At 49.5% G+C, this 21,983-nt stretch overlaps 1 protein-coding gene across 1 annotated transcript; it reads left to right on the top strand.

Annotated features, from left to right (window-relative positions):
• Nucleotides 1-33: 33 nt before the first annotated feature.
• GRHPR (glyoxylate and hydroxypyruvate reductase) lies at nucleotides 34-20,873 on the top strand. The gene is made up of 9 exons (XM_012463397.3): nucleotides 34-180; nucleotides 2,547-2,677; nucleotides 3,617-3,689; nucleotides 4,234-4,350; nucleotides 5,872-5,960; nucleotides 7,113-7,217; nucleotides 7,879-8,014; nucleotides 9,319-9,449; nucleotides 20,541-20,873. Exons 1-9 carry the CDS (start codon nucleotides 98-100, stop codon nucleotides 20,660-20,662), a joined length of 987 nt encoding a protein of 328 aa, XP_012318820.1. The 5' UTR covers nucleotides 34-97; the 3' UTR covers nucleotides 20,663-20,873.
• Nucleotides 20,874-21,983: the final 1,110 nt, after the last annotated feature.

Raw genomic sequence — 21,983 nt, 5'->3', positions numbered from 1 at the left:
CGCCCGCTCAAGCGTGGCCCCGCCCCGGCCCGGCTCCATTCCCGGGCCTACGTCTGTCCCGCCAGGTCCGGGTCGGTGTCCGGCGTTTGCAGGGTGGATGAGACCGGTGCGACTCATGAAGGTGTTCGTCACCCGCAGGATCCCCCCCGAAGGCAGGGCCGCACTCGCCCGGGCCGCAGAGTAAGAGCCCCGCGCCCTGTGAGGGAGGGGAGGAGCTGTCCCAGGGATGGGAGAGCCGGGCATGTCGCTTGGGCCTTGACCGGCCTTTCCACTGGTGGCCGGCTGGGTCGCGCTTGGAGTTTGGGGGAGGATTGGAGAGAGTTATTCCGGGCCCATCTCTCTCCAGGCCCTTTAAGACGACGCTGGGACCTGCAGTTCCGGCTTTGGAGAGGGGACATTGCCCCTGAGGCAAGGTGCAGGCTGTCAATTCTTTATGCTCCCACAGGGCAGGTGGGGTCAGGGACTTGATGGTCACTGACCTGGTCCCTTGGACAATTGGCAGGGACCTCTGATGACCCTTTTTCTTTATATTTATTTATTTTGAAACGGAGTCTCGCTGTTGCATGGGCTGGAGTGCGATGGCTGATCGATCGTGGCTCACTGCAGCCTTGAGTTCCTGGGCTTAATCAGTTCTCCCACCTCAGCCTCCCGACCAGCTGGGACTACAGGTGCGCACAATCACCACCGGCTAATTTTCTGATTGTTTCGTGGAGATGGCGGTCTCACTTTGTTGCTCGGGCTGTTCTCAAATTCCTGAGCTCAAGCGATCCGCCTCTCAGCCTCCCAAAGTGTTGGGGTTACAGGTGTGAGCCACTGTGCCCGGCCTGAGGGCTCTTAATTTTTTCTTTTATTTATTTATTTTTTGAGACAGGGTCTCACTCTCACCCAGGCAATGGCAGTGATGCAGTTATACCTCACTGCAGCCTCAACCTCCTGGACTCAAGCAATTCTTCCACCTCAGTCTCCCAAGTAGCTGGAACTACTACAGGCATGCACCACCATGCCTGGCTAATTTTTTAATTTTTGCACAGACTAGGGCCTCACTCTGTTGCCCAGGCTGGTCTTGAACTCCTGTATGTAAGGGATCCTCCCACCTGAGCCTCCCAGAGTGCTGGGATTTTAGACATAAACCACTGCACCTGGCCGGTCCTTGTTAAATGGAACCCTTTCTGTGGGCCAATCTTGCCAGGTGCTTCATATACATAAACTTTCAATCCTTGCAGCACAGTGAAATCATTCCCATTTCATAGATTAAAAAACGGAAGGCGGGTGGATCACGAGGTCAAGAGATCGAGACCATCCTGGTCAACATGGTGAAACCCCGTCTCTACTAAAAGTACAAAAAATTAGCTGGGCATGGTGGTGCATGCCTGTAATCCCAGCTACTCAGGAGGCTGAGGCAGGAGAATTGCCTGAACCCAGGAGGCGGAAGTTGCAGTGAGCCGAGATCGTGCCATTGCACTCCAGCCTGGGTAACAAGAGCAAAACTCCGTCTCAAAACAACAACAACAACAACAAAAAAAAAAAAAAAAAAAAAAAAAAAAAAAACGGAGGCTGGATTTAGGGTTAAGTTCCTTGCCCAAAGCTATGAGGCTCCCAGGTGGAGAAGCTGGGGTTTGTACTCAGACATGCCTGACTGCCGTCTGACCACTGCATTTGATCAGGTTTGCCTTTCCAGTGTTAGGAAGAGGATGCGACCCAGCCTCAGCAACCAGTGCTAGGGGCAAATGAGATTTTCAAATTTTGTTCACTGACACAAAATTTGCCAAGGACCTTTGTCCTGAGCAGAAGGCAGAAGGCAACCGCACTCATGGTGACAGTAGCTCACACTGTGCCCTCTCATGGGGAGGTGGATGAAAGGTGGTCAGAGCCCCAGGCTGAGTCGGGAGGTGCCAGTAGCTACCCTGTGTCCTGCCACATGGAGGCTCCACACGTGCTGGCTGCACTGAATTCCATGGCAAGGGCCAGGAGGCCCGGTGTGCCACCGGGACAGATGTCCAGTTCCTGTGAGCTGCTGTGGAAGTGTTGAGTGCCCTGAGAAGCGTTGTGTGGCCTTGACCTTTCCCAGGCCCAGTCCGACTATGATTTTTCTATCTCATAAAATAGACAACTCTTTGTGCGTAGCGTGGAAGAGGACCTAGCTCAGTGCCAAGCACTTCCTCCAAAGACAGGAAGAGCGGCAACAGGCCACTGAATCCAGGCCCCCACCTGATGCACGCCCTGCCCTCCAGGCCTTCCCTGTAGTTGGCCTCCTGCTTGGCCACCCAGCCCCCTGTGAGTGTGGAAAGCTCTCTCTGTGCTGACCTGAGAGCTGTCTCCATGCCTTTCCCCTTGCAGCTTGGGCTCTGCTCAGAGCCCCTCAGCCCTTCACCTGTCACCTGCCCTCTCGGGACAGTTCTAAGGCCACCCCCACCTGACCCTGCCTCCCCTCAACTAGCCCCAGGCAGCTTGAGGCCAGGGCCATCAGAGGCCAGGGTTTCTATCTGGGAGGCACTGGGACAGGTGTGCGGCTCCTGCTTCTCCTGAGGGCCTCGCTTTCCCCACAGCTGTGAGGTGGAACAGTGGGACTCGGATGAGCCCATCCCTGACAAGGAGCTGGAGCGAGGGGTGGCGGGGGCCCACGGCCTGCTCTGTGTCCTCTCCGACCGCGTGGACAAGAGGCTCCTGGATGTCGCAGGTGCGTGCTGGGCGGGTGGCAGACTCAAGGATGGCTTGGCTCTGTGGGCCCCTCAGCCTGTGCTGCTGGCTCCTTGGCTGCCCTGCAGTGCTGTCTGGGTTCTGAGGGCGTTTCCTGCGATACCAGACCCAAGTGGGCAGATAGCTGGGTCTGGCACAGGCACTGCTCCTCCCTCCTGCTGTGAACCCCTTGTGGGGTGGGGGGGGCCCTGGGAGGACAAACACTGTGGTGTAGAGACTGTGGGTGTGGGGAAGAGCATCCAAGGCCCTGGGTTCTCCAGCCCCACCACAGCCTTGCTCTGTGACCTCCAGCAAGACCTGCCTCTTCTGGGCCTGCAAGTAGTGTGAGGGAGGACCTAGCTCAGTGGCAAGCGCCAGCAGGCACCCAGGATGTCTTTCTGCAACTGCAGCCACAGGTCTCAGCCTGGGGAAAGGTAAACCTCGCCCTATGAGGCTATTATGACAGTTTTGAGGAAAGGTTCAGACTCAGAGGTTGCCAGATGGGAAAGGGCCCTTGTGAGTCAGTGCTGAGCCACTCCTTGCCCTGACCTTGGCCTGGAAGCTTTCTGGTGTCCTGCTTGCAGGAGAGGGTGTGAGAGGGTCATGTCCCAGCCACCTTCTTGGCACTCTGAGAGGTGTACACGGTGGAGGCTCCAGTGTGGCTGAAGGAGACCCAAGGCCTCGCTGGGTGGACGGTCCAGTGGGTAAGAGTGGGGCCTTGTGGCAGAGGCCCCAAGGTGAACCCAGCTCTGCCTGTGACTGAGCCAGGCCACTTAACCTCCTTGAGCCACAGTGTCTGAGGCTGTCAAAGGGGATTGTTTGGAGTTTTAACTGAAGAACAGAGATGTCAGCCTCTTATTCTAAGAAAACAGTAATAAGCAGGTGTGTGGCTTTGAGTTCATCGAGGGAAGATACTAACAGTGCATTTTCTGCACAACAGGGGCCAATCTTAAAGTCATCAGCACCCTGTCCGTGGGCGTTGACCACTTGGCTTTGGATGAAATCAAGAAGCGGTAACTGCAGCCTGGGCCCTGGGAGGGGCCTGGAGAGAGGGCGGCTGTGAGAGAGAAGGAGGAGCTATTGATTTGCTTTTACTTCATATCCCTCGGCCATTCAGGGAGAATGTGAGGTGGCTGAGGATAGAATCTGTCCACATGTGCACGGGTCAGTTACAATAAGCCCCAGCAGTCAGAAACAGCGGGTAACTTCTGTGTAGCTGTCACCCTTTCACTTTCATGATCTTTTTTGATCCCCACAACAATACCTTGAAGTAGAAAAGGCAGGTATCATTCTTTCTCTTTCAGATGAGGAAATCCAGAAAGGTTAAGTTACTTGTTCAGTCCTTGAACCCTGATCTTTTATCTTCATATCCTTCCAAAGTGGGAGATAATACAAACAGGAATGAGGACCGACAGTTTTTGAGCGCTCATTTATAGTTCTGAGCTTCCTGGCAGGCACATTAAAGAGGGAGCAAAGTAACACCATGAAAGTGTCCCAGCAGTAGACATTGGTGAAGGTGCTTGAGGCTGATGTTACCACCAGATGTTTGATTCATAGTGGGATCCGAGTGGGCTACACCCCAGATGTCCTGACAGATGCCACCGCCGAACTTGCAGTCTCCCTGCTACTTAGCACCTGCCGCCGGTTGCCAGAGGCCATCGAAGAAGTGAAGAAGTAAGTGAATGCCTGGCAGGAACGTGGGCTCTGCTCAGCACCGGTTCCTGATCACAGGGCTGGTCTGACCCGGGTGTAGCCCCTATCCCCAGGTGTGCCCCATTGAGGGAGGACCCAGCAAAAATCATTAAAGCTCAAGGCAGAGCTGCAATAAGCAGGGCAGGAAGGGAAGAGGTGAGAGAAGAGGATGAAGGAGGATAAACCAGTTCTGCTGGTGAGTGAGGGCAGGGCGGGGAGAGTGTGAATCAGGGAGGGCCTCAAGGAAGAAGCAGCAGGTGGGCGTCCACTGGAGTCCTGAGAGCTGCAGGTCCACCATCCCTTACCGATGATGCCAAAATCTAAAGAGCTCAGACAGCTGAAAATTCTTTCGTACTAACAGGAGGCTATTTCAGGCTTTTATTTCTCCCACTTAGCGTGACTCTCCTAAGTTTTGCTGCAGATGTAACACTGTGTTTAAAACAGGGCGCTGCCCAGACACTGCAGAGGGTGATGTGTGGAGTACACACGTGCGCCATGTTACCTTTCTAAAAGCCAAACAATTTTAAAATCTAGCCTGAGGGTTTCAGATCAGGGATTTCAGTCTGTATATCAAGAGTTAGAGTTGGCCGGGCGTGGTGGCTCACACCTGTAATCCCAGCACTTTGGGAGGTCGAGGCCGGCAGATTGCCTGAGCTCAGGAGTTAGAGAGCAGCCTGGGCAACGTGGCAAAACCCCATCTCTACAAAAAATACAAAAACTAGGCAGGCGTGGTGGCACATGCCTGTACTCCCAGCTACTCAGGAGACTGAGGTGGGAGGATTGCTTGAACCTAGGAGGCAGAGGCTGCAGTGAACCGACATTGTGTCACTGCACTGCAGCCTGGGTGACAGAGCAAGACCCTGTCTCAAAAAATTTTTTAAAAAGAATTGGGGAAGCATTCCAGGTGCAGATGCAGGGACTGGCCTGAGCCAAGATGGGAGGGGTGCAAATGCAGGCCCTCAGGAGATGTGGCCAGCAGCATGGGCCCCGGCACAGAGCAGAGTAGACAGTGCTAAGTGTCCTGCTCACTGTCCTGTCTAGGCAGTCAGCACCTCTATTGGAGGTGGCTCAGGGCAGGCTCCGTCTCTTGCCCAGGGCGGCAGGCCGGGCCCTGTGGCTGTGTTCTGTTGCTGCCCTAGAGTGCCAAGAGAGCTTGTTTTGGGATTGTAAATCCCAGGTTTGCAGCCTGTTGCTCTCAGCTCTCCCCTGGTTGTGTGACCTCAGGCAGGTCACTCTTTCTGGTTTGTTTTCCCATTTGCAAAATGAGAGGAGAGCCAGTAAGGCCCCTTCCCGCCCTCAGGTTCTGTGTCCCTGGTGGCTTTAAAGGAGGAGTCATTTCTGCGGCTCATCTACAGCACTGAGTGGCAGTGCCTCATCCCACTCTCAGTCCTTGACCTGGAGGACGGGTTTATATCTTGGACTACAGCCGGGGTGCTGGGTTCTCAGCAGGCCCTCATCTTTGCCCAAGGATCGGCCTCTCACCTGCCCCTCTCTTCCCCACAGCGGTGGCTGGACCTCGTGGAAGCCCCTCTGGCTGTGTGGCCATGGGCTCACACACAGCACTGTTGGCATCATCGGGCTGGGACGCATAGGTGAGGCTCCTACCTGCCTGCTTGCCCGCCCTGGCTCTCACGGCTTGGTTTGCATCCCTGGCACCACGTATCTGAAGGCTGAGAAGACCCACACGCTGTCAGGGCACTTTGCTTGCAGTAGGGATATCTCTAGTAAGGGATGCAGCTTTGCAAAACACAGGCAAATACATAAATAAAGCAGGAGATCCTTAAGAACTCACTAGATGATAAAAGCAAGTTGCCTAAGGGTCAGGGGGCTTCATGATTCCAGCTCCATAAAGAACAGGTGAAGACTACACATGCTGTGTTGGGGTCTTAGGAGTGACTGTGAGAGAGCCCATTCCCCCAACACCTACTTCAGCTTGGGTTCTGGAAGATATTTGACTCATGAGGCCCTAACTCAGGGGCCTGAGGGCTCAGTGGGTAGTTTGTCTGCAGTTCTGCAGTTGAGGCAGAGCCACTTTTCTTCCAGTGGCCCTTATTTGGAGAAGCCTGGCAGAAAGGCTTGGGCCTAACCTAGCAGCTCTCTCGGTGGTTCTCTGTCTCTGTCATCCTGCCTGGTGCAGGGGTGCGGGTGCAGGGTGTGGAGGGTGTCTAGCCAGCTAACAGCCCTGTCTCTCACCAGAGAGTTGCTTGGAGGAAGCCAACAGCTCTGGGGCATGGTGAGTGTGAAAATCCAATGGTACAAAACTGTCTCAGCAGCAGCTTACATGAAAAGTAATTGTAGGTTTGGGGTGAGCTGGCAGCTTGGCAGTGCCACCAAAAAGTCAAATGAGTCTGAGATTGCATCCACAGAAGCAGAGGGTCCAGGACGAAGGAGGGGACTGCTTGACCAAACGTCTCCTTAGTGAAAACTCTCCAGTTCTCAGAGGTTAGGAAAATCCTGTGCGTGGCTTTCCAGGTGGTTTGGACCATGTGAGGACAGCATCAGCCAGTTACGGCCTCAGGGGAGCCGAGGCACTGTCTCCAGATCCCTGGGGCAGTGTGGGCTGGCTGGGGGCTGGTTACATGGGGCAGCCAGCCCCCCGCCTGCTTTGGAGGAGACAGGAGCGGGCAGCTCTGGGGCTGTGCTGATGAAAGGATATGCCCTGAGGGCTGCTGTGCCGCAAGTGCTGGGTGCTCCCCCTGCCCTCTGTGGGACTGGGAATGAGACCTGGACTCTCCTTGCTTTAGGCCAGGCCATTGCTCGGCGTCTGAAACCATTTGGCGTCCAGAGATTTCTGTACACAGGGCGCCAGCCCAGGCCTGAGAATGCAGCGGAATTCCAGGCGGAGTTTGGTAAGTGAATCCTTGATTTCCACGGGAGCCCCATCTTTGCCCAGTGAAGGGCTGGATTTTCTCTCATGGTGGCATTTTCAGGTAGAGGGCAGGAGCTCCAAGTGTGTCCGGGGGCTGCTGTGTCCGGTAGGTGGTGTTTCCTCTACCTGCCCCTGGACACAGGCCCACTCAAGGGGCACAGGGACTTACCCAGGTCCTCTCTGTGCCAGCAGAGCAGTCCAGGGCTCCTGCCTTTCAGAGTTCTTTGTTACTATTGCCCGTTGCGGGTGGAGCATCTGGGATGGTGATGGGTGTGAGGAAGGACTGGGCACTCACTTTCCTTCATAAACTGGTGAGCACTACCCCAGCCTCTGTGTGTGCCCCTTAGTCCAGGCGGATCCAGTCCCTGGTGGGTCCGCAGCCTGGTGAGCACAAGGCAGGCCGGATCTCAAGCATTCCCCAACCCCGCTGGGCACTTTGGGCCCTGAAGGTGGTTAAAGCCAGAGTGATCCAGATCCTACTGTGCTCGATTTGACTTTGTGTGGTCATGCGAGTTGTCCAGGTAGAGACTCGGCCTTCAGGAAGCATCTTGGGAGTTTCTGTTACAGGAGTCGGGAGCAAGGGGCTGGCCTCCCGCCATCTGGGCGGGACTTGGTCCTGATGGAGTCCCGCCCTCCCTCAGTGTCTACCCCTGAGCTGGCTGCCCAGTCCGATTTCATCGTCGTGGCCTGCTCCCTAACTCCAGCAACCAAGGGACTCTGCAACAAGGACTTCTTCCAGAAGATGAAGGAAACAGCTGTATTTGTCAACATCAGCAGGTATCCTAGGGCCACCTTTCCCAGCAAGCCTGGAGAGGAGCCATCCCCACTGCTGCCATCTGCAGCTTTTCTTCCCCATGGGTTGTTGGTGAGACTCCAGGGCGAGCTTGCTGGTTTCCATAAACCAAGCAACCAGTCATACTTGGGAATACACGAGAGCACCGCACAAGGAAGAAGAGCCATCGGAGTGGGCCTGGCACACAGCCAAGTGGCTTCAGGGAGTGTTCCCAGGGAGCCTTTGCAGGCCCGTTGTCCTCCACCACAAAGGGCTGGACTTCAGGATCTGAGGGGTCCGCCAAAGGCCACCTCCCACACTGCTAAGCCTGGCTCTGTCTGGCTGTGGTTCAGAGATACTTTTAACCTTAGGCTCCTGGGAAGACAGACCCTAAAACTCACGAGGTCTTAGTTCTTCACACTGTCCCCAGGAGGGCCTTCAGGCCACTGGGCATGTGTGGGGGTCAGACCTTCCTTCTCTGCCTCTCCAAGCCCCTCCTAGCTGGTGCTCCTTGAGCCTGTTTACATTAGTTTAGAGGAAGGAGGATTGGGTGAGGTCACCCCGAGGACTCATCCACCCTAAAGGTACCTGTAATCACCAATGTTTAGCTACAAACCGGGTAACCTGGGAATGGAAGAGAGACATGCAGGAGCACAGGGCTGGCGCTGCTGGCTGGCAGCAGTCTCGGCTGCCATGTACTGTGTGTACCCAGGACAGCCCAGGACCCTGCATTACTCATTAGTGCACAAGTATTACTTCACAAGATGCAATCTCTAGAAGATCAGTTCTTGGCTTCAGTGGCCGCTGCCTTTGATGGATGTGGTTGGGGGTGTGTGCTCATTTCTCTGGCCTGGTTTAGGCAGGTGCCTGATGGCATGCTGTGGTGCTTCTCAGTGGGGGTCTGAAGGCCAACCAGATCGGAAACACTCGATGGGGCCTGACACAGACGCCCTCTAGGCCCTGTTCATGCAGTAGAGCGTGTAAGGAAGCTTTCTTCCTCTCAACATGCCTGGGAGTTTGGTGGTATTCCCTTATCTCACAGAGCAGATAATTTGTGACACACATAATCTGAGGCACAGAGAATTTGAGACACTTGCCCAAGATCACACAGCTAGAAGGAAGCAGGGCTGGAGTTCTCTGAGTGTAAGACTTACAGACATACTGTAAGAATACCCTAAGACTTACTGCTTTAAAAGTCAGTGCCAAGTGCCAGGTGAGTGGAAATATTCATTCTATAGGTTGTTTTGCCTCAAAGGCAGCCTAGGCAGAGGGATCTTTGGGGTACCCATGTCACCACTGTCATTCCCAGGGGCGATGTCGTAAACCAGGATGACCTGTACCAGGCCTTGGCCAGTGGTCAGATTGCAGCTGCTGGACTGGATGTGACGACCCCAGAACCACTACCTACAAACCACCCTCTCCTAACCCTGAAGAACTGTGGTAAGAACTGCGCTTTTCTGCTTTCTCTGCTGCCCTGCAGGACCAGTGTTTTTGAGGGGGCCCTGAGGTGCCGGGTGTGAAGCTAGTGTGAGCAAGTGCTGAACCCAAAGGGACACACCAGGGACCGTAAATGTTTACGCTGTTGGTGACATGGGTAGAAGACAGGAGCAGTCCTCTTGAGCGCGCTCTGCTAGGTCTCCATCCCTAAAGGAACTGAATGTAGGTGTGAGTGGATTTGTTTAAAAAAAAAAAAAAAAGAGAGAGAGAGAGACCAGACACAGTGGCTCACACCTGTAATCCCAGCACTTTGGGAGGCTGAGACGGGTGGTTCACAAGGTCAGGAAATCAAGACCATCCTGGCCAACCTGGTGAAACCCCGTCTTTGCTAACATACAAAAAATTAGCCTGGCATGGTGGCTCATGCCTGTAATCCCAGCTACTCAGGAGGCTGAGGCAGGAGAATTGCTCGAACCCCGGAGGCGGAGATTGCAGTGAGCCAAGATTGTGCCATTGCACTCCAGCCTGGGTGACAGAGCAAGACTCCGTCTCAAAAAAAAAAGAAAAAAAAAAAAAAGATGGGCTGACTACATGTGTTACACCACAGTGACTCATGGGTAAAACCTGTTACTATAAATTGCTATTATCAGTTTAAGTGTGAAAAAGTAAAAGTGTAATTACAATGCCAGTATTTATAACTCGTGCCAGTTTTTAAAGCTATTGTTTCATAATAAAGCCCCTTTATCTCTTCTGCTTTGTGGGGATGGGGCCAGGCCTCCGCACACCCCATTTCTGCCTTGCCAGCTGCACTGCCAGGCCCTGTCAGTGTGGGTGTGAGAGGGCCTGCTCCCCCTGCCTTCCCTTCCTGTCTCTGGGGGAGTGACAGCAGCACTTCTTCAGCTAGCGGTACCAGTTCCTTCCCATTGTTATAGGTAAAATTTTCAGTGCTGAAAAAGAAGTAGCACTCAAATAAAAATTTCCTCAGCAAGGCAATTTACTTCCATAGAAGGGTGCGACTCACAGATGGAACAGTGGTGAGTGCACACCAGGACAAGGGAGAGAAAGGGGTACATATTCCTGATGGAAGTCACTCCTGCTGTGTCGGTCCCCTATTGGCTAGGGTTAGATGGCACAGTCGAGTCTAATTCCGACTGGCTATTTTAAAGGGAGCCAGAGTGGGCGGGGTGGGTAGTTGGGTGGGAAGGAGAGTTACGGGCAAGTCAGAGCAGGTAACCAGGGTCAAAGCAGGTGACCAGAGCAGGTGACCGGAATGAGTCAGGACAGAGCAGCGGACTTGGGGAACAGATGTGAACTACTGATTAAAACTGGTGTAAGGTCAGGCGTGGTGGCTCACGCCTGTAATCTCAGCACTTTAAGAGGCTGAGGCAGGAAGATCATTTGAGGTCAGGAGTTTGAGACCAGCCTGACCAACATAGAGAAACCCCGTCTCTACTAAAAATACAAAATTAGCTGGGCATGGTGGCACATGCCTGTAATCCCACCTACTTGGGAGGCTGAGGCAGGAGAATTGCTTGAACCTGGGAGGCAGAGGTTGCAGTGAGTCAAGATCACGCCACTCCAGCCTGGGAAACAAGAGCCAAACTCCGTCTCAAAAAAAAAAAAAGACTAGTGGAAAAGGTTGTTTAGTGAAACTACAAGGAAGTTAAACTTAAAAGTGGAGAATTAAAGACTAAGAGAGCAGAACATACTGACATACTGATTCTTTGAAGAGAAACTTGGGGTTCACTGTATCTAACAATCCTCCATCTTGAATTTTTACAGTTTTTTTTTCTCTTCAAACTTTCTTAACATGTCTTGGCTTAGTTGTTCTGCTGTCCCTTTGGCAGCCTCCCTGGTATAATTAATAAACTGCTGCTGATCATGATAGATGTAATTTAATTTACATTTTTATTGTCACCTACAAAAATATTGACTTAAGTCCTGCAGCTATTTGATCTCGGGTTTTAAATTTATTTGGTAACTCCAATCGTTTTTATATAAACATGGGAGTTAAAGGACCCATGTAAGGCACTTCTTTTTTTACGAATTTTCTTTTATCGTGTTGACAGAATGCTAGAGTGAAAGGGGTGGCCAATTAGACTAGAGCATGGGTGCTGCTCTAATTACTTGGCAGAGCACCCAGCAGTAGTCCCCTGCGATACCACCACTCATTTGCTTGGGGATGAAGAAGGCAGATTGATTGGTAAGCTCTTGAAAAGGCTTGGTTTTACTGCACCCTGTTAAGTCTTCAAGGAATCCCAACTTCTCCCCCTGCCATGAAAGGCAGGAGGTGGGGGCTGGAGGCTGGATGGCCATTGGGGGCTGACCCGCAGGACTCTGAACCTCAGGGAACAGCAGTGACAGAGTTTTGCATGACTCATCGCCCCAGGCTGTGGGGTTCTCGAAGAGAGCTACCACAAAGCTCACGCCCGGTCCGTGAGAGGACCACCCAAGTGGAAAGGGGACAGTCTGGGTCTCTGGCCTGCCTGTTGCACAAGCGTAACAGTTGCTCTTGTTTAGCATGCGAACAGAATATCTAATCCATTCCAGCCAAGCATTTGCGTCCTGGTACCCTGCTTCAGTTGCTATAGTTTGCTTTAAATCTTTAACCTCTACAACAGCTACTTTGGTTTTATCCTTGGGTAGACGGTGAGAGAGGGTTTGGTTAGCGGAGAATTTAGGAGATGGAAAAGGGGTTGCAGGAGGTGAGGAGGCAATAAAGCGCATTTTAAAGGATTCTGTGGGCTCCTTCCCTGAGACTTCAGCTCCTATACCATAGAAATGGCTTAATGAAGGGGAAGAACTCTGGGGAGCAGAGATGGTAATCAGTCTGACGATGGGTAGGGTAAGTCCTTTAGTAGAATGAATATATGGTTTTAAGAAACTGCAGGTACTAGTTGGGGCAGTCCATCCTTGCTCTTTAGTGGTCCACAGAGTGTTGGACTGACTACGGCATTAAAGCTCTGTATCGAAGGGGCAAGACTCGCAGTTGACACTGGGGTCTTCATCGAAATCTTCCCAGACTAAATGGTCCCAGTTCACTAATGTCCAGTCTGAGGAGAGCCAGGAAGGACAGAGGTATTTTTCTGAAGTGGAGAGCTGTCTTTGACTTGGCAAGTCCCCACAGGGTATAATGAGGCTTGTAATAGCTTGAGGCAAAATTGACTTGGTTACATTAATAACTAGATGGCCAGCAATAGAGTGAGGAAAGAAGAAAGAGTAATAGAATAGACAGAAGAGAGTTACATTTTTCTTAGCTTTAGTTTGGTCGGGCTTTCCCCTGAGACTATGGCCCGTGACTCCGTTTTGGTGGTGGTGGTGGGGGCACCTTTTTGACTTGGGTGTGATGAATCCATCCTTTTTCTGCTGTCTGGACTGCAGTCTCAGTAGTTAGGAACACCAGGTAAGGTCTTTCCCTGGCTGGTTTGAGCTTTTCCTTCTCTCCAACTTTTGACAAGGATGTGGTCCCCAGGCTGGTGCTGATGTGCTGGGAACTCCAGGGGTGGCACCTGCGCTAAAAGACTTTTAGTTCCGAGGGAAGGAAAAGTGGAAGATAAATCAAGTATATAATTTTTGAGAAACTGATTTTTTTTTGTTTCAAATGTAGGGAGATCAGTAGTAGAATGTCTTTTTGGGGAGCAGTTTGTACTCTTAACAGGGTAATAGGCCTTCCTACTTCCCCTGTTGAAGGTGGGTGCCAGGGAGTACGATATTTCCATGTTACATCCAGTACCTGGGCTAACTTCCCAATGACATGCAGTAAAATGAGTCCTATTATCTGAATCAAATACTTTAGACAACCAATTGGAGGCATTTTTGTGTAATTAATCTGGATACTTTAGAATGGCCTTAAGCTTGGATTCCTTCCCCTGAGGGGTAATTTTTTTTCTTTTTTTTTAGTTTATTAGTTTTCTTACATACTAAGCAACTGTCTGTAACTCGTTTGGCCAAGGTGTAAATTCCTATGTACCCATAAACTGAGGACTGTGTCACACATGGCTTTAAGCCCCCAATGGGTCCCTAGATGCAGTTGAAAGCAGATTCCCCTCTTAAGGGGTTCAATAACATTTTTCTCTGGCCTGGCAATATCCATTTGCCTTCTGAATTCTCTTTAGCACCTATTTTTATTAGTTTTCAGACCAAAGAAAGCAAAACACCATTTTATATTTGACAATGCTTCCTGTATGATTTTATACCAGATAAGCTAAATTTCACCTTTGTATTAGTGTGCTATTAATGTCAAACTTAATTTTAATAAATCCTTGGAGACATATTTACCCAATTTTAATGTCTGACTGTAAGGTAGGACTTTAAAAGACTCTTTTTAACCCTGTATAATTTTTGTTAAAGAGCAGGTTAGGGTTAAAAAAAAAACTTGTGCTTTTATTTTAATATCCAGTTCACAGAAAACCTGGATCATACCCCTTTAACGTTAGCCAATGTGTTTACACACAGAATTTCCTTTATAATTAACATTTAAAGCTTGCTTAAACCTTCAAAACAAAGGTTTGGTTTTTTTTTTAACTTTTTTTAATGTAGGTAGAAATCCACATTCTTATGCCTCCTTATAATCCGTTTACCAAAAGTATATTTCACTTTCCTTACACACCTTGCACATAAACTGTTTCTTCAATGGTTTTACATTTAGGAGGCCTGATTACTTTTAGATTATACAACATTTCTTGCATAAATTCCCTTTTATAACATTTTTCACAACTTTCATAATCTTCAACTTTCTGACTTGTTGTAAATATCCCTTTTTTAAACAGCCAGTTAATTTATTTTTGGACAAGAATATAAGATTCTTTTTACATAATTTTTTTTTTTTTTTTTTTTTTTTTTTTGCAAAGATGATAACTGTTCTTTTCCAAAGCAAACTTCTTTCATGTCTGTGAACTAGACTGCCTAAGGCCACAAGATTAGAAGTTAGGATAATACATGTTACACTGTTAACTTTTAGCAGACTTCATAAATTGTCATCCCAGAATGCATTTGGGCCATCTGCGGGTTACTGGATTAAGGATTTTTGATAGGAAGGCTACTGGTTGTCAGTGGCCTCCGTGCCTTTGGGCAAGAATTTCTAAGGCTACGCCCTTGTTTACACTGACGAAAAGATGGAATGGCTGCTTAAGGAGGTAACCTTTCCACCTGTTGAATTTCCAGTAACTGCCAAATAAGGGAGTTCAGCCTGTCCTGTGGGAGCTTTTTGTATCAGGGCTTTACTTTTAGGGCATAAGAGTCTATCCCTAGACGGAGACTCCACAAACCCTTGGGGTAAGACTGTCCATCAGTATTGCTATTTTCCACCAGAGTGAGGTTCTTCTCACTCAAAGGCAAATAGGTCTTGGCTGTCCTCTGCCAATGGACAAGCCCAGAAGGCATCTTTCAAACCTATTACTATAAACTACTGGTGACTGTAATAGTTTAAGGATTAGGAACAACAGGGTTTAAGAAGCCCATCAAGAGACCTTCAATTATCAATTATAGCTTTTAAATTTACTCTGGCTTTTAAAGGAATAGGGGCATATTGCTTTCTCTTTACTACTACTTTTTTTTTTTTTTTTTTTTTTTTTTTTTGAGACGGAGTTTCGCTCTTGTTACCCAGGCTGGAGTGCAATGGCGCGATCTCGGCTCACCGCAACCTCCGCCTCCTGGGTTCAGGCAATTCTCCTGCCTCAGCCTCCCGAGTAGCTGGGACTACAGGCGCGCGCCACCATGCCCAGCTAATTTTTGTATTTTTAGTAGAGACAGGGTTTCACCGTGTTGACCAGGATGGTCTCGATCTCTTGACCTCGTGATCCACCTGTCTCGGCCTCCCAAAGTGCTGGGATTACAGGCGTGAGCCACAGCGCCCGGCCCTCTCTTTACTACTTCTATCTCTCCATTTTTCTCTTTGTCTCTAACTCATTCTCCCTCCCCCTCCCTCCCCCGACTTCATGTGTTCCCTCTGTCAGTCCTTCCCTCTCCTCTAGGATTTCTTTTCTCTTAGAAGCTCTTTTACAGGTTTATCTTTCTAGTTCTCTATTCATTTATTTGTAATTTCTTAATATTTGGCCAATTGTTAGTGACAAAATGAAGTTTTAACATTCCCTGCCCAAGAGGATCCTCAAGACCTAGAGCAGGTTATTTTCCTGCATATTTTCTTGGAGGGCCGCGTTGTTCTTGTCCCACCAGGGGTCTTGGGTGGGAAATTTTTGATTGACTTTAGGAACGTTTTGACTGCGGGAGGGGGTTGTTCATGTTCCTAGGCTCTCATAGCAGCTCTACAGAACATACCTCTTTCTTTGCCGGAGACGAGAATATAGGGAAGTCCTGATTTTTATTATTATTTTTTGCATTGTTCTATCTCGCATCAAAATCCCTTTAGGGATTTCAGGTAGTGAGTGGGCTGGCTGGTAGTGAGTGGGCTCTTGGGACGATTCCCAAGAGGCAGGGTTATAAGGAGGGGGACAACAAGGATAGGAGAAGGGTCTGGGACAGCAGCTGCTTTTCCTTGTTCTTGGTCCCTTCATTATTCTTCTAATATTTTATCATTAGGCCTAGGGGATATTAGGGGTAATATTATTGTTGCTAGCTTTATCCTTTTTACCCCTTACCCTACTTGGGGTATTTCCCATTTTTAGGGTAAGACTCAATTTCCCTTACCAGAAATGTCTTGCCTTTTGGGATGAGTCTCAATTCCCCTTACCGGAAATGTCTCGCCTTTTTTTTTCCCGTGACACCCCGACCAAGGAATAGTTCACTGCCCATCCGTGGGTTCTCTTACCTTGGTCTGTCCCAACCACCAAGAAAATACTTTGCTGGGGGCATTTCCTTCCTTGGTTTGTGCATATTTGCACTGTCGCAGTGGTATGTGACGATTCTTTACCTTAGATTGCCAGCTGGTTTCCTTCTGCGTTGCTGAGAGCATAGGCTTATTCCTCGCACCGGGTCAGTCCTGACTTCTCACTCAAGAGGCCACTGCAATGTGGCTGCAGGAGTGCTCCTCCTCAGGAGAGAGAACCAGAGACCGCCCCTGGAGGGGAATGGGGTCCCTGGAGGGGAATAGGGTCCCCGTTCAGGTCACCAAGATTGTTACACATAAAATTTTCAGTGCTGCAAAAGAAGTAGCACTCGAATATCAATTTCTTCAGCAAGGCAATTTACTTCTATAGAAGGGTGTGGCTCACAGATGGAACAAAGGCAAGTGCATACCTGGACAAGGAGGGGAAGGAGTACTTTTGCCTGATGGAGGTCACCCCTACTGCTTTGTCATTCCCCTATTGGCTAGGGTTAGATCGCACAGTCTAGTCTAATTCTGATTGGCTATTTTAAAGAGAGCCAGGGGTATGAGCCAGAGTGGTGGGGTGGATACTTTGGCGGAAAGGATGGTCACAGGCAGGTCAGAGCAGGTAATTAGGGGTCACAGGCAGATGACTGGAGCAGGTGACCAGAATGAGGAAGGATCAGGGGACAGGAAGCAGATATGAACTACTGATTAGAACTGGTGGAAAAGGTTGTTGAGTGAAACTATAAGGAAGTTAAACTTTAAAATGGAGAAATAAAGACTAAGAAAGCTGAAAATACACATACTGATTCTTTGAAGAGAAACTTGGGGTTCACTGTATCTAACACCATAGTTGCTGGGGAATCCAGTTTGCTGTTTTTCCAACACTTGGTGAAACAGCCCCGTTGGCCCCTGCTCAGAGACATGAGCAACAGCCAGTCAGTGCCCCTACCACAAAAGTCTGAGTTGTAGCACCAAAGATGTCTCTGGCAGTTGCTACTTCCGTGATACTATAGTGCAGTAGTTCTCATACTTTTTTTTTTTTTTGAGACAGTCTCACTGTGTCACACAGGCTGGAGTGCAGTGGTGCAATCTCAGCTCACTGCAACCTCTACCTCCTGGGTTGAAGCGATTTTCCTGCCTCAGTTTCCCGAGTAGCTGTGATTACAGGTGTGTGCCACGAGGCCCAGCTAATTTTTATATTTTTAGTAGAGACAGGGTTCGTCCATGTTAGCCAGGCTGGTCTTCAACTCCTGACCTCAGGTGATCTACCCACCTTGGCTTCCCAAAGTGCTGGGATTATAGGCGTGAGCTACCTGTGCTCAGCTGATTCTCATACTTTTGTGTTGGTCAGAATCACCTGGAAGGGGTGACTGATCAAACACAGGTTGCTAGCCCCATCCCAAGAGTTTCTATTTCAGCAGGTCTCGGGTAGGGCCTGAGACAGTGCGCGGCTCCCAGATGCCACTAATGGTGCTGGTCCTGGGACTCTGTGGTTTGTTTGGGGTTTTTTTTGCCTGCTCAGTTAGTGAGTTAACTTTATGTGTAATGATTCTTTATATTAAGATCTGTTCAGGTGGCTGGTGGAGTTTATGCCTCCAGACTAACAGTGATCAGGGCTTAGGTTGTCCGGGCCAATCCCTGTCCTTCATTTGGATTCTGGAATGGAAAGCTAACATAAGGTCTTTAGCTGCCTTCCCCAGTGAATGCTCCCATTATTGTACCTCTTGGAAACTTTCCTGTCCTTACCCTCGACCCTAGCCTGCAAGGAGCACTGGCTGTGATGTCAGGGCTGTCACCCACAGCCAGGAAAACCGCCCTCCCACCCCTAACCCAAGTCCTGGGAATTCAGCTCAGGGGCCCAGGACTGCTTCAAAAGGCAGTTGTTGGTCTGAGGAGAGAGGGAGGTCAGGGCGTGAAGCTGTAGCTGCCGCTGCTGCTTCTGCAAAATCTAAGCACTGTGCTGTAGCCTAGAATCATATTTGTGATAAAAAAGACCGTGCAGCTCCAAGCATTGCAGCTGATGACCCCAGTCATCCACAAGGAGCACAGATTGAGGCTGCCAGATGGAGACATTAACTGGAATTGCCTGTGCCTTCGGGGAATGGCTTTTACTCCTTCCACTAGTGTGGAGAATGTCAAGGGGTCAGACTGTGTAGACCAGTTGAGGCCATGCAGGAATGCAGGGAGAAATACCCAGATCTTTATCCCCACAAGGTAAGGAAGAGGTAGAGGAAAAGCACGCAAACATGTAGAAGTAGCAGCTCCCACTGAGACCACTGCAACCAAAGAGGAGGGGTCAAGTTAGTAAAGGCCACGGGACTCCAGTCCTTCCACTTCAGAGTGACACAGACCTTTTGCAAAATGCCATTTAGTCACCCTCCAAGAAAGTATGTTTCCTTCTGTTGTCCTGTAATGTACAAAATAATATATTTTGATCATCAGGGTTAGGGAGTTGTTTATGTCCTGTATAAACCTGTCGGCAAATGTAGCCACCACTTTTGAATTCTCCTAGGTGGCCCTGAATTTTGCCACTTTGAAATAATATGCTAAGTAATCTCAGCAACCAAAAACCATTATCTGGGAATGCTTCCTGTGAGTGGATTTATTCTGATTCATTATATGTCTAAAATGCTGGGGTGGGCCTGGGGAGGGTGGCTCACGCCTGTAATCCCAGCACTTTGGGAAGCCAAGGCAAGAGGTCACTTGAGCCCAAGAATTCGAGTCTTAGCCTGGGCAACATAGTGAGACCCCATCCCTATAAAAAATAAAAAATTAGCTGGGTGTGGTGATACGTACCTCTAGCCCTAGCTACTCAGGAGGCTGAGGTGGGAGGATTCCTTGAGCCTGGGAGGTTGAAGCTGTAGTAAGCTGATTGTACCATGGCACTCCAGCCTGGGCAACAAAGCAAGACCCTGTCTCAAAAACTCTTCTCTACTAGAAGAGGCCAAATGGTCAGATGCAAATCTCTCCAAACCTATCCTGACCTTGAGTATGTAAAGCGGTACTATAGTTCATTCCTGACATGTTTTGGTTTCCATGTTTTCCATGCATTGATTCCAGGTTTTCTATTTGGATGGTGAAAATTTGGACCCTACCATTCACAGTCCCTTCCTAAGTGTAGGGAAAGGCTGGTTTTTGCTGTTCCTTGTTACTCTGAAAGCCCTGGTTTGGAGTCTGTGTTCACACTGGCTCTCAGTTTGATCAGATGTAATGTTCTTGAGAGGTGGGGACCTAATTGTTGCCAAAGTTATAGCCAAGAGAGGAAACTGTGAATTAAGTACTCAATTATGGCCGGGCATGGTAGCTCACACCTGTAATCCCAGTCCTTTGGGAGGCCGAGACAGGAGAATCACTTGAGGCCAGGAGTTCAAGACCAGCCTAGGCAACAAAGACCTCATTACAATAATGACAAAATTTAAAGAAGAAAATGTACTCAATTAAAAGGAACCATGATTTCTACCTGGAAAAAACACAAAAGCAGTTTTGTGGGTTTTTTTTTTGCGGGGTAAAAATGTCTATGTGGCCCAGGCTGGCCTCAAATTCTTGGGCTCAAGCAATCCTTGCATCTCAGCCTCTGAAGTAGCTGGGACTACTGGAATATGCCACTGCACCTGGCTGAAAATTCGTGGAGGTGAATAACTTAACTTGCTTTGGGATGGGATCAGAGATTGCTGTTCAGCATTTCATTTTGGAGTTACTTCTGTAGGTCAGAAACCTTGTCATGTGGCATCATTTTCAGGGGCACATGGTACAGATAGTCAGTGCTAAACTCTGAAGCTGAACTGGTTCCCAGGTTCACCATTTTTATTGTTTTTGAGACAGTCATTCAGGCTGGGGTGCAATGGTGCAATCGTGCAATCTCAGCTCACTGCAACCTCTACCTTCCAGGCTCAAATAATCTTCCTGCCTCAGCCTCCCAAGTAGCTGGGACTATAGGTGTGGGCCACCACAACTGGCTAATATTTGTAATTTTTGTAGAGATGGGGTTTCACCGTGTTGCTTAGGCTGGTCTTGAACTCCTGAGCTCAAGTGATCTGCCTTGCCTTGGCCTCCTAAAGTGCTGGGATTACAGGCGTGAGCCACTGCATGCAGCCCTAGAATACAAATCTTTCATCACATTGTGGCTGTTTTAGTAGCTTGGAGGCCCTTTAGTCTGAACCTCAGCCCTGGGAGATTGGCTTGCTTAGTGCAGCAGGAGAGAAGGCAAAGCATAGAACCATGAGGCAGTCTTTGTTCCTTCTTACTGGCAAACCCAAGCCATAGAAACAGCCCAGTTGAAGGCTGCTGAACCACCCTTCTTATCTCCCTTTCTCTCTCCTTTCCAGTGATCCTGCCCCACATTGGCAGTGCCACCCACAGAACCCGTAACAACATGTCCTTGTTGGCAGCTAACAACTTGCTGGCTGGCCTGAGAGGGGAGCCGATGCCCAGTGAACTCAAGCTGTAGCCAAACAGTAGAGATGGAGGGCTGGGAGACAAACCATGCTCTGGTATTCTGTCAGACACACCCAGGCTTGATTTGGACCCACAGGCAGGAGCCAAGGGGAAGTCTGATTCTCCAAGGAAAGAATGGTGCTGAGAGAGGTACTTGTCACATTTGTGGTTGGATACACTGGAGCCAAAAGTATGTAATTCTATTATTAAATAATCCTCTGAGAGACCGTCTTGGCCTGTAACTGGGGAAGTTAACAGGCGCATCTGGCTGGGCATGGTGATGCACCCCTGTAGTCCCAGCAACTTGCGAGGCTGAGCAGAGAGGATGCTTTGAGGTCAGTTCAAGGTTGCAGTGTGCTATGTACGATCACTCTATAGCCACTAAACTTACTTAACCTGGGCAATGTAGCAAGACCCGTTTCTAAAAAAAACTTTAAAAATACAAAGAGCATTTGCTTAGCCCTTCAAAGTCACAGCATCCAGTGATCTGCCTGGCTCTGCTTCCTACCCCAGCCCTCAGCCCTGGGCATTTTCCTTACTGCAACCTGTCCAAACCACCTTACCCCTCATCTTCTCTGCCCAAATTCCTTTACTTGTTCCTCACCAAGGACGGGACAAGCAGAACCCAGTTGTGACCGTGGCACTTGAATCTGATACCTAGACCAGCCGGAAAATTAAAGAGCACTTCCAGAAAAGGAGATAACTGGAAGAAATGAGAACTAGGTAAGGACATAACACTTTTACTTTGGTCAAGAACAATTAGAGGTAGGTGGGTTTCTTTCAAAATTAGTTTCAGTACCTACACACATTATTCCCTTTCCCCATCTTGTCCTCCAGCCCCTCCCTGCCCCCAGGTAGATTTTTTTGTTGTTGAGACAGTCTTGCTCTGTTGCCATGCTGGAGTGCAGTGGTTTGATCTCAGCTGACTGCAACCTCCGCCTCCTGGGTTGATGCAATGCTCCTGCCTCAGCCTCCTGCATAGCTGCGACTACTGGCATGTGGCACCACACCCAGCTAAGTTTTGTATTTTTAGTAGAGACAGGGTTTCACCACGTTGGCCAGGATGGTCTCAAACTCTTGACCCTGTGATCTATCCGCCTTGGCCTCCCAAAGTGCTCAGATCACAGGTATGAGCCACCATGCCTGGCTGGATTTTTTTTTTTTTAAATCACCACCTTACCTACTCCTCTCCAAGGTCAGGCCACAGCACTACCATTGACAAAGCCCAGCTCTGTGCTTGAAGAATCAGCTTCCAGCTCTTCCCCCTAGCCAAGCCAAACTGGCAGACGGAGTTTCCAACTTGGGAGGCAGGTCGAGGGAGTAGCACAAGATTA

The sequence above is a fragment of the Aotus nancymaae genome, unplaced genomic scaffold (genome assembly GCF_030222135.1).
Source record: "Aotus nancymaae isolate 86718 unplaced genomic scaffold, 86718_ANA_hifiasm-v0.15.2.pri h1tg000003l, whole genome shotgun sequence".
Taxonomy (NCBI): Eukaryota; Metazoa; Chordata; class Mammalia; order Primates; family Aotidae; genus Aotus; species Aotus nancymaae.
The sequence above is the reverse complement of the archived record's forward strand: the minus strand, read 5'-3'. Positions and strand labels throughout refer to the sequence as shown.